This window comes from Arachis ipaensis, chromosome B7 (assembly GCF_059453495.1).
Source record: "Arachis ipaensis isolate K30076 ecotype BB chromosome B7, ASM5945349v1, whole genome shotgun sequence".
Taxonomy (NCBI): domain Eukaryota; kingdom Viridiplantae; phylum Streptophyta; class Magnoliopsida; order Fabales; family Fabaceae; genus Arachis; species Arachis ipaensis.
Genome location: NC_142442.1, coordinates 87,071,874 through 87,084,036, shown reverse-complemented (window position 1 = coordinate 87,084,036; position 12,163 = coordinate 87,071,874). Strand labels below are relative to the sequence as shown.

General features: G+C 34.2%; 2 protein-coding genes and 1 long non-coding RNA gene across 3 annotated transcripts; 1 reads left to right on the top strand and 2 right to left on the bottom strand.

Annotated features, from left to right (window-relative positions):
- Positions 1-4,608: 4,608 nt before the first annotated feature.
- LOC148553243 (elongation factor 1-alpha-like) lies at positions 4,609-6,983 on the bottom strand. Its single transcript, XM_088495138.1, has 3 exons — positions 6,831-6,983; positions 5,862-6,350; positions 4,609-5,770 (listed from the first exon to the last, which is right to left on the bottom strand). The coding sequence occupies exons 2-3, from the start codon at positions 6,321-6,323 to the stop codon at positions 4,886-4,888; spliced, it is 1,347 nt and encodes a 448-aa protein (XP_088351264.1). The 5' UTR covers positions 6,324-6,350; positions 6,831-6,983; the 3' UTR covers positions 4,609-4,885.
- Positions 6,984-7,209: 226 nt separating this feature from the next.
- LOC148553242 (uncharacterized) lies at positions 7,210-9,205 on the top strand. The gene is made up of 2 exons (XR_015892443.1): positions 7,210-7,497; positions 8,344-9,205. It is a non-coding gene; the product is annotated as an uncharacterized LOC148553242 (long non-coding RNA).
- Positions 9,206-9,912: 707 nt separating this feature from the next.
- LOC148553241 (uncharacterized) lies at positions 9,913-11,466 on the bottom strand. The gene is made up of 2 exons (XM_088492675.1): positions 11,044-11,466; positions 9,913-10,953 (listed from the first exon to the last, which is right to left on the bottom strand). Exon 2 carries the CDS (start codon positions 10,493-10,495, stop codon positions 10,139-10,141), a length of 357 nt encoding a protein of 118 aa, XP_088348801.1. The 5' UTR covers positions 10,496-10,953; positions 11,044-11,466; the 3' UTR covers positions 9,913-10,138.
- Positions 11,467-12,163: the final 697 nt, after the last annotated feature.

Below are 12,163 nucleotides of genomic sequence, written 5' to 3'. Positions count from 1 at the left end.
TTATTTGGTCCAATGATATTGTTCTATCTTGATTGTTATGTGGTCCTAATTCAAATAATTCAAACAAGTGTGAAATTTGATGAGGTCATAGGTGTGATGTCACATGCTGAGGTTGCTTGCCACTTGTTATATCCATCAAAAACAGCCGCCATTCCCTGTTTGGAGAATCTAACTGTTCCATGCAATAGTAAGATGTCAGTAAGACTTAGCTCGGTAATTTTATAAAGTTTTTATTATTTTATTTCATCTTGTTCGATAGATAAACAAACAAAAATCATGAGTAATCTAATGCTTATTGAATGAATCAGATGAAGAGATAAGATCAAGTAGAATAAGAAAGGCAATCATTGAAAGAGACAAACAAGTAAAAACAGAAGCAAAATTACTGCATAATACATTGAAAAATCTGCCCTGAAACAGCATTTTGCTTGGAAGATCGAAATAGCTGGTGGATAGGACGAAAGAGACCCGTGACTAAAGAAACCAAACCAAACCAAAAGCAGGAAAAAAAAAAAAAGCAATGCAGTCAATGCTAAACCATGGTGTTCCTGTGTGTCTTTCAGGGATAATTCACCCCTCCCTCTTTCTCATGAGTAACTAAACCCCCCACAATTCATTATTGTTGGTGGTGTAGGATGGGAGGATCATGAACGCAGGAGGAAGGCCATGAAGAGGATGCAAACATCACTAGTGTTGAGAGAGGAACATGTGCATGCAAATCAAGATTTTGTGAATGTCAAAGGTGGTGATGATGAGGCTAAATTTTTTTTATATTGATTAAATATATGTAATACATTGATATTGAAAGATTAAGTGTTTTTTATACGGTGTTTTATTCAAATCGAACAGTCCGATTTGTTTGGAGAAAAAAAATAAATTACAAATCGAAGGATGTGTTTTGTATTTTTTATTTTTTTTTTGTTTTTTAAAATAAAAATCAGACGATCCGATTTTAACATTAAAATTTTTTTTATTTTCGAAATCACAAATCGAACGTCCAATTTGTGATTGTTTGTTTAAAAAAAAATAATACAAACAAATTAGTGCCTCAAATTTATACATTCCATACCAATATAAAACACACATCTCCTCACACTTCTTATTATACACCTCTTTCACACATGAAAAATAATAAGCGCTGATGATGACAAGTCTCACATCGGTCAGATTTAACTGTGAAAGCTGCTTCATTAGGTTCTGCAAAAGCTGCTTCATTAGGTCAGATTAAACTTCAATACATGTTTGGTTGTATATTATTGAAAATGCTTTTATTGAATTTTTTTTTTTTTAAATACACACAAACGTGAAAAATGTTGTTTTAGATGCGGGTTCGAACGTGTGCCACAAGAGAATTTTGTCTGAATGTCTTTGAATAAAGTAGTGTTCTATTGTTTCTATCAATTTTCATACGTACTTCGCGTTCCTCCTCCTCGGTGACGGATCCAAAAAATTTTGGTAGTGGGGACAAAATATATAAATAAAATAATTTTTATAATAAAAATATTATGTATATATAAAAATCAGTTATCAAATTATTTATTAATCGTTATGTATTTATATATAAATATATGTATTATTTAATTTATTTTTAATATATATTTTTTATTTTAATATATATATACAAGTGGTTATTTTCTATATACATATAATATGGTTAATTTTTAAAATATCTAATTTACAAATTAAAACACTAAAATAATAATTTAAATAATAACATATAATTTAGAATTTTATTATTTAGGTTTCGTATTATAAAAAAATTAAGTAATCTTTTTCTTAACACTACAATCGAAATATCTATCTTTTTATATAAGATAATGCTACATATTTATGTTCTTTTGTTAACCAAGTCCACCCAAGTTAGTCTAAGATAACAAAAATCAGTTATCACTAACATTATTTCAAGTATTGTTGTTTAACTTGGTTAGACTTAGTTCATAAAAAGATTTGGATGTGTAGTATTATTCTTACATATATATAAGTAAATACTTATTTAAAAATTTACTTCTCATACAATTAGAAGCCAATATTTATTGAGATTCATAGTTGAGAAAGTTCTTTCAATTAATGCAATTGTTATGAAAAAAAATTAAAACTAATATAAAAAAAGATAAAAAATAATCTTTCGAGTCGATTTCTAAAAAAAAACACAAATTTCATTTAAATTGAGAATTGATCATTCCAATGACATCTAATATAAAATTTTTAAATTGACTATGAAGTACCAAAAATTGAATAAAAAATTATTGTGGGGTCAAATTCAATAATTTAGTGGGGCAAATAAATATTATTATCATATACTACTCAAAAAAATTTCAAATTGTAGTGGGGGCGGTTGCCCCCACAATTATATATGTACGTCCGTCCCTGCTCCGCCTCCTCTTCCTTCTTCTTCTCTTTTTCTGTGCGTTTCTTCTCTTTTTTTTCTTCGCGTGTTTTATCTTCATCGTTTTTTTATTACTGTTGTTGTTGCTATATTTTTTTTTTCTTTTTCTTTCTATTGATTTTGCAACATTATATATTTTTTTCTTCTTTGTTTGATTTTTTCTCCCAAGAAGAATTATAAGAAAACGAAATAAGAACACGGGAAGAAGAATCAGTAGAAGATGAGGAGGAGGAAGAGGAAGAATTTTGAATTATGCGTAACTTATCAAAATAAAAATACACCCAAAATTCTAAAAAATATACTCAAATATCTTCGTGTTACATCCAAATGTTTTCGTGTTACACCCAAATTTGCTGAGTATAGAAAAATGTTTCCTCTAATGCTGCATTTTTTCTTTTTTTTTTTCCTTATTTCTTTCTTTCTTTTAGTTAAATGAATATAAATTCATCATCTTCCAAGTAATTTTACAGCATTATGTGTTTTTTCTTTTTCTTTGTTTGATTTTTTTGTTTTTATTCTTGTTAATAGAGTAAAAGAAGAAACTTGAGAAGGTAAAATAAAAAGAAAAAGATGAATAAACAAAAAAGAAGAATAAGATAGTGATGATGATGAAAAAAAAAAAAGAAGTGGTAGAAGATGAGGAAAAGAAATAATTTTGAATTAACCAAAACTTATTAGAATAAAATACACCCAAAGTTTCTTAAAATACACACAAATATCTTTATATTACACCTAAATTGTCACCAAAAAAATATTACACCTAAATTTATTGCAAATACAAAGAAATATTTTTTTCAATGCTAAAATTTTACATTATATTCAATTCAAATCATCAACGATAAAATATTATTCACCTACAGAATCATAAACTACTAACGAAAAAATTAACTAGAAGAAATTTCAATGAAAAAAGACGGAGAAGTGGTAGTGTTGGTAACGACGATAATAAAAGAGAAGAAGAAAAAGAAGAAGAGGAAGAGGAGGAAGAGGAGAAGAGGAAGAAGAACGTGCAGCAAGAAGAACGTGAAGAACGGCTTGAAAAAAACGCTTGTATGTGGAGAATTATTCTTCCTATCTATCTTTTGTTGTGAAACTTTTTTTTCCCCCAAAAAAGTTTTTGTGGATATTATTTAGAAAGAAGAGGAAGAGGAGGAGGAGGAAGAGAGGAAGAAGAACATGAAGAACGGCTTGAAAAAAATGCTTTTATGTAGAGAATTATTCTTTCTTATCTACCTTTTGTTGTGAAACTTTTTTTTTTCCCAAAAACTCTTTTGTGGATGTTATTTCTTATGCTATAAAAATATCAATGTTAATTATAATTCATTCATTTAAATAATAATATCATTTTATAATTTTAACATTATTATTATTATTATTATTATTATTATTATTATTATTATCTTTTTTATTTCAATTTTAATGAATTTATCTAAATAAAAATATTATCGTATATAAATATCAAAGTTTATTCGAGCAACAAAATTTATCTTTTAAAACTTAATCGAGTTTCTTTGTTTAAACTATGCTGCAATCTACCTAGTTTATAAAATTATTTTTAGTTGATTAAATAACTTGTGAATTAAATATATTTATAATTTAATTATCAAATAATAAATATATTTTTTTATTGTGATGACAAAAACACAATTTCAAAATAGATTAATCAAACATATCTTCAATGTTTCTTCTGTTTGAAAATACAATTCATTTTAACAAAGCAATCACATTTTCTACAACATGAAAATCAGAAAATGGAAATAATTTTCAGAAGTTAAAAATAAAAAATATTTTCTAAAACAATTAATTCTAAAATAACCCTAAACAAAAATGAAAAGCCAGCCAGACTTATTTATTTTCACCAATTGTTTCCTCTTAGGCTCTTATCAATCAATCTGTGTGGTTTTTTTATCAGCTCCGAATGTCGAAGAATAGCATAAAACAAACATTCTATTGTCAAGCTATGCTTAACACGTAAACAGTTGAAGTTATAGTAATACTCAGATTTCCAAGATAGGTGGAACTCTTTAATTCCACCAGCACAAGTTGATTCAATTGAATGAAAACACTTAACTCTTCCAGAGGAAGAGCATTGCTATTATCAAAATTTTGTTCAAAAACCTGCCAAGAATTGGACATTTTAACGCAATGAAGATCATGCTGACGACAAATTATATAGTTATATCTGAGTATATGACCAGTGGAAATAAAGATAAGAGGCAAAATAAAAATAATAAAAGATAGATCTATAAACGAAAAAAGAAAGTTTAACCAGAAAACCAAATCATCGAAGTTTAAAACTGAACACGACCGAGAAATCAAATACTAGCATCGCCACCGTCTATCAAGCACCCAATTCTGAGACTGAGTACTGTACAGAGGTAGCAACAACCTACGACACCAAACACTAAACAAGATACTTAAGGTAGTTCCGCCAGAGACATAGCTGACGAAACATTTATTCATTATCATAGATGTAAAAGCATGCTGAACCCGCACGGTTCATTTGCCAGCTTTCTTCGCAGCAGATTTAGTGATCTTAGCTGAAGCATCCTTCTTCTCAACGCTCTTGATCACACCAACAGCAACAGTTTGACGCATGTCCCTCACAGCAAACCTTCCAAGTGGAGGGTACTCAGCAAAAGTCTCAACAACCATTGGCTTTGTGGGAATCATCTTCACCATACCAGCATCACCATTCTTAAGAAACTTGGGCTCCTTCTCGAGCTCTTTGCCAGAACGCCTATCAATCTTGGTCTGGAGCTCAGCAAACTTGACAGCAATGTGTGAGGTGTGGCAGTCAAGGACTGGAGCATAACCTTGGCCAATCTGGCCAGGATGGTTCATGATGATAACTTGAGAGGTGAAGCTTCCAGCCTCCTTAGCAGGATCATCCTTTGAGTTAGAAGCAACAAAGCCACGCTTCAACTCCTTCACAGAAACATTCTTAACATTGAAACCAACATTGTCACCAGGGAGAGCCTCAGGGAGAGACTCATGGTGCATCTCCACAGACTTAACCTCAGTCTGGAGTCCAGTGGGGGCAAAGGTCACGACCATACCAGGCTTGAGGATACCAGTCTCTACACGACCAACTGGAACAGTTCCAATACCGCCAATCTTGTAGACATCCTGAAGGGGCAGCCTGAGAGGCTTGTCAGAAGGTCTCTTTGGCTCATTGATCTGGTCCAGAGCCTCAAGCAGGGTGGGTCCCTTATACCAATCAAGGTTGGTGGACCTCTCAATCATGTTGTCTCCCTCAAAACCAGATATTGGTACAAATGCGATCTTGTCAGGGTTGTAACCAACCTTCTTCAAATAGGATGAAACCTCCTTCACAATTTCATCATACCTAGCCTTGGAGTATTTTGGGGTCGTTGCATCCATCTGTAAAACACATCCACAAATAAATTAGAACGACAAGAACATCATCAAAATCAAAAGATGGCTGAAAATATTTAGCAAAAGTGGATTATACCTTGTTGCAACAGCAGATCATCTGCCTAACACCAAGGGTGAAAGCAAGAAGAGCATGCTCACGGGTCTGGCCATCCTTGGAGATACCAGCCTCAAAACCACCAGTGGTGGAATCGATGATCAGAACAGCACAGTCAGCCTGGCTGGTACCAGTGATCATGTTCTTGATGAAATCACGATGACCAGGTGCATCGATCACAGTGCAGTAGTACTTAGTGGTCTCAAACTTCCACAGGGCGATGTCAATGGTAATACCACGCTCACGCTCTGCCTTGAGCTTGTCGAGAACCCAGGCGTACTTGAATGAACGCTTGTTCATCTCAGCAGCCTCCTTCTCGAACCTCTCAATCACACGCTTGTCGATCCCTCCAAGCTTGTAGATGAGGTGGCCGGTGGTGGTCGACTTGCCGGAGTCGACATGGCCGATAACGACGATGTTGATGTGACTCTTCTCTTTTCCCATTCTCTACAGAAAAAACTCAACAAAACACTGCACAACACCCGCAAACACGAAAAACAGAAAGAGTCAACTCCAGAGACATACAACAAACCACACATCAATGATCAAACAAGGCATATCAATAAATTAACCATCCACACCAGAACAAGACATAAACCACAAGAAAACTAGAGATATATAGTAATAATTCTCATAATTGTGACGATTCTAGGTAGATAAAAGAGATCAAAACGTATCTGCAGCTAAAACATTCAAAAACAGAAGAAAAAGGTAAATAGATACAGTGATTAAAAGATCTAACACAATTTTAAGGAATGAAAGATCATTATGCGAAATTCAGAGACAACGGTATTGATGATGAAGAACATATCAATAATCAAACGAAAAGAATTGAGAGACAATCCATGAAAGCGTAACATACAAGACCCTGCTTTCCAGAATAGAAAGCTGAATCGGATCAATAAACAAGAAATAACGAAGAGAAACAGAGATCGGAAGAAGAACCCTAACCAGTGAAAGAAGAGGATTGGAGGATGAGAATCAGAGAATGGGTGTGATCGCGAATGTGTGAAAACGAGGAATTAGGGTAGGAGTGATACTTATAGTATGAGAGACAGTGTAGGGTTTGTTTTAAAAAATTTGATGGACCATAATACCCTCGTTAACTCCCCTGTGTTGCTTTTTGCTAATTTTTCGGAGTGGCGGCGCTAGGTTTGCGTGGGCACCACGTTTAAATTTGTGGGTCCTTTTGGGACACTGGCGGCGCTAACGCTGGAACAATCGGAATTTAGCTCACCGCCCTTAGTTAATTTTTTATTGTAAAATTATTTTTTAATGTTATCTTTTAGAAGATATAGGCTATGGATTCCTTACTCCCACTTTTATGTGGGAGTATCATTAGCCAACACTAAAATAATTACAAAAAGAACCCCATTTTTTTGTTTTTAAAAAAATCAGTAATTAGATATTGACCCTCTAATTACTCTTTTTTACACATTGTTCTTTTTTCTTTAATTTCATATTCAAAGTAATGGTGAGAGTGAGACATTTGGTCTGCTAGGGTTTTGTTTTCCTCCTTCAATCATCGTAGCGGTGTAGCCATTCTCTCTTCCTCTCCCTCCGCAGTCTCTCTCGTTCGCTGCCGCCGCTTCGCAAGACGCCGCCGCCACACTTGGAGGTTAGTTAATCATTATTTTTTTTTCAATAGTCAAGAAATTTAATTATGCTTGCAATGAAAACTTAGAAATCTATTCAGTATTTTCACTGAAAATAATTTTATTTGTATATGTATCTGGTCACTACCTCTATGGTAAATACTAAATAGAGCAGCACTATCTAATCTAGTGTAGTAGATGTAGATCAACTCAAACTTTTATGAACAGAAAAGAAAAGAAAGTTGTGGAGGCACGTGAAGTGCCATCAACTTCTGTGTATGTGTTGTGGCCAATGGCAGTGAAGGGTGTCTTTTGGATGCTTGCTTTTCTAGCTGCATAAACGGGTAATTATTGGAGAAAGAGAACCGTTATGCGTGACAATGTAAAATTGACCTCACCATTATTTTATATTATTCATTTAACGTTTTATTATAATGCTGTTGAATGGTCCTTGTTGCTAAAACATTATTATACTTTACTGCTATTACTGCTGTAACCTGTAAGTGATTAATCTTTGTTGAATGAGACTTGATTAGTAAGCTGAGTTAATTGGAATTTCTAAGGGGGGACAAAATCTAAGATAGCAGTAGCTTAGGCATGGTGGATGAACTCAATAAACTATTTATACTCAAATTGGTTTGGAATTTTGGTTTGGTTTGAGAAATCAATTCATTTTAAAATGTAATCAAACTAAACCCTTCTGGATCCTTCCAAGTTTCAGGGTCTCTATGGATGGCAAACACATTTACGTATACTATCGTCTTGGCTTCAATTTCATACCCTGCTATTCTGCTATTTTTGTTGAATTCTCTTGGTACCAATGGTGCAGGTGCATAATATCTTAATGTTTCTTTGATCACTGCTTTCAGATAAACAAGCTTTTCAATATCTTCATCTTCTATGAATGGTTTCTTGCCATATAAACTTCATATCTTCTTCCGAACGCAATCCTGCACACTATAGAACTCGACACGGACATCAATATCTCACTCAGATCCGTGGTTTTCGAAGAACTCACGTGCTCTGATATCTTGCCTAACATTCTTTCCACTTCAGATTTTCTGATGTGGTAGAATCCAGAGATTCGCTTGGAGCTGAAGAAATGAACGACGCAGATCTTCCTGATTTCTCTCCAGTACTCGCTGCATGGAGAGAAAATCAAATCGAAACCGTTGTAAGAGAGTCTAGTGGTTCCGAGCGACGGAGGTCTGCTTGAAACGTCAAGATCATGGTCTTTGAGAACCTCCTTTGCGAGTTTCGGTGAGGAGATAACTATGGCTGGTTTGAACCCTATTTGAAGGGAGAATATGGAGCCGTAGATCTTTGAGAGGTTCCATAGTTGGAGATTGAGGTTGGAGCTGTCGAGTTGGTGGAGGTTTCCGATTATGGGAAGTGGTTTAGGACCTGGTGGTAGTGGTTCTTTTGTGTTGTTGTTTCTTTAAGTGATGAAATATCACTACTGCCATTAGAGGAATTGCAAGAAGAAGCAGATAATACAGAAATGAAAACATTGAGTGGAAGAAATTGAAGAAGCCAATGCAAGCTAAGGGTGACTAATTAGTTATAGAGAACGATCAGATACACTTTGCTGCTAAGAAAATTAAATTTCTTACTATATATATAGAGTTAAACCTTGTAAAATTAATAGTTGAGAGTCGTTATTTTTTTTCTTTTTTGTAGTTATGATATTTGATATGATATGAAGCAGCCGAAGAAAATTCATAGTCCAAACGGAAGTGCAGTATATATTTTTTATGTTGTATATTCTGGTAAATCAGCAGAGAATTAAAACTTTATATTAAATTAATGTACTAGCAAGAGATGATATAAGACCAAATGCTCTGAATAAGAAGACAATTCCAAGTCGAAAGAGTTGTTACAATTTATATATGAAGGCTGGTGTATGTGTAGCAATTGAAGAGTATGCAACTTTTGTGTGACTCTACTCTTACATTCGACAAGTGGATTCATACTCATTTTGACAAGTTACGTTTTGTTGAATCTGTACTAGATCCACAACAATACATATATGTTGGAATTCATTATTAATCTATTATCTCAGCTTATACAATGTACCAAAAAATACGCACGCTTTCTTGTCTCCTCAGATCAGAGGTGCCGCTTCATGAATTTTTTTTATGAAAAAAGTATAAATAGACAATGAGAATACTAAACAATGTGAATAATGAATATATTATATATTTAATTTAATAGATATGCAGATAATTATGTTTGTTATTTTTAATTGGATGGTTATTTCTTTTGATATGCATATGCCCTTCGATGACACTAAATTCAATTAAACCAAAGAAGTAATAATATATCTCTTAAGAAGAATCGAGGGATAAATAGGGATAAATACATTACTGACAAATCTTGGAGATTAAGCTTCATAAACCTAACTACTAACTGTTATATCAGATTCATCCATGAAAGTATTGGATTTTCAATGTGTCATGAACATTAAATCTGTTTGCATTCTCACTGGTGGCTGAATCATGAATTCTCAGCCTATCAAATTTGGTACATCAATTCTGATCCAATTTCTATAGCAGCAATATAAGAACAGAAGATAACAAAACAAAAGGCTAAAACAGAAGTATCTTATTACAGATTTTAACTAAATACATTTCAATAGGAGGGTTATTTTGTTATTGTCATGTTTTAAGAAGGATGGACCTTGCCAGAAGAGATTCCCTTCCAAGCAGATTTCATGGAAGCAGTGGATGAATTGAGTGCAGCCTCAATATACTTCTTGGAAGCAATGGAGGCAGCTTTCTCCATCAAATTTCCCATCTTTCTTGCACCCTCAGCAGTGTTAACTAGGCTCTCCATTTCAGCCTTTGACATGCTCTCAAGCTCCTCTTCGAAGCGCCGGAACTCGTCCATGGCACTTTCCGTGATAGAATCAAGGTAGTCCTGAGCTTCCTGCATGGAAACCTCAGCCTCTTCAACCTCTTTCTGTTGCTCAAGTTCTGCAGCTGCCCATGCCTTGTATGACTCAATCTCAAACAGCTTCATGAGGACGATTTTTATGGTCTGGGAAACTGTTCACTTTCTCTTATCTCTCCGAAAATTGAATCCCTTGAGGTACAAGGCTGTAGTTGGATCAGGGTCCCTGAAACCGGGCATTTGAAGAAGCTTTCAATTTCCAACAGTTCGGGTAATTTTCCATATTAAGTGATTCTTGTACATATAGTTTTTTCTTACTGGCTGTGTTTTCTTGTTCTTATATTTCTTTCATCTCATGTTAATTGTTTCCAGGGAGGGTATACATGATAGATTTCGGAAACCTCAATGTTCTGGAGTTCCTGTCGATGCGAGGAGTCCAGTGGTGCTGGGATGCAATATGTAAAATGCTGAAATTGGCAAGTGAGGTGAAGCATCTTTTTATGAAGGTTGAATTCACAGGGGACTTTGAGGCTCTGCAACCCTTTCCAGAGATTGATTTTGTCGAATTTTTCAATAGCCATCCAAAGCTGCGCAAGATATAGTTTTTGAACGAAATATGAAAACATACCTAATATACAACACATTTAAGATTCGGAATATGAAATCAAGATGTATACCTGATGAACCAGATGAGCGATTTAGGGCCGCAGAAACCTCTTGTCTTATTGAGCGTGGGAGGCGTGGCGCGGCGGCGGAAGCAGGGCGAGGCGGAGGCAGGGTGCGGCGGCAGCGGAGGCGTGGCGCGTCGGCGGAAGTAGGTGGCGGAAATTTGCAGCAGAGGAAGGGTATGAGAATGGCAGGGATTGCAGTTGTCTGAAAACCCTAACTGCTTCTCTTCTCTGAAATGCCCCTGAATCTGAAATAAGAAAAAGAACGGGGATGGCAAAATTAGGGTTTTTTAAGAACTCTAAGGAGAGTGGAGAGTGAGGGCAGAGTTAGGGAAGGAAAGAAAGGCTTCAACCTGGTTGATGCTCTCCAAAAATCAGTAATCTCTCAGTTTCTCGTACCAAAGAAGGGAAATGGGTCAAAATTAAAAACCAATAATTTAAGAGGTCAAAATTTAGTTAGTAAATTTTTCAAAAAAAAAAAAACGGGGTACAATTTGTAATTATTTTACTGTAGGTTAATTATACTCCCACATAAAAGTGGGAGTAAGGAATCTATGGCCTAAAATTTATGATTTAAAATTTTAAAAAATTAATTAATATTAATTGTAAAAAATTTACTCGTTAATTGAATTGATAAACAAGATAACTGATTTTTATCCTTAAAATTTTTAAAAATTAGTGATTCAAATATAACTGTTTAATAAGTTAAACTGATATCTACATCAGTTTTAATTTTTTATCTTATCCTATCTTATTCTTTCATAATAATAACAATAATAATAATAATTTGAGTGCAACAATCCTCTAAACCCTGTGTACTCTTTGCTGCCCTTTAGATTAGATTATAGATTATGACCCAATTTTTTCAGTATCCCAATTAAAACACACACAAAAAAATAATAAAAACAAAAACCACAATGTGCATTGTGTATGTATATAGCCGAAATGCATCTATAATAGTGGGCTTTTAGTCGGTTGCAAATTCCTATTCCCAATCCTCGAGAGCTCAGCCTCCTATTTTTCACAATTGCCTAATGCCTACTCACTCAAAACTTTGATTGTCGCTCTCCTCCTCATATACTTGGCTACCATATTTTAAACAACTTCGATTAAGTTGAATTATATCGAA

Coding starts and splice junctions, on each gene's coding strand:
- LOC148553243 (XM_088495138.1), bottom strand. CDS start 6,323: ATGGGAAAAGAGAAGAGTCACATCAACATCGTCGTTATCGGCCATGTC. Junction 5,771..5,861: donor TGATCTGCTGTTGCAACAAG/GTATAATCCACT, acceptor TGTGTTTTACAG/ATGGATGCAACGACCCCAAA.
- LOC148553241 (XM_088492675.1), bottom strand. CDS start 10,495: ATGAAGCTGTTTGAGATTGAGTCATACAAGGCATGGGCAGCTGCAGAA.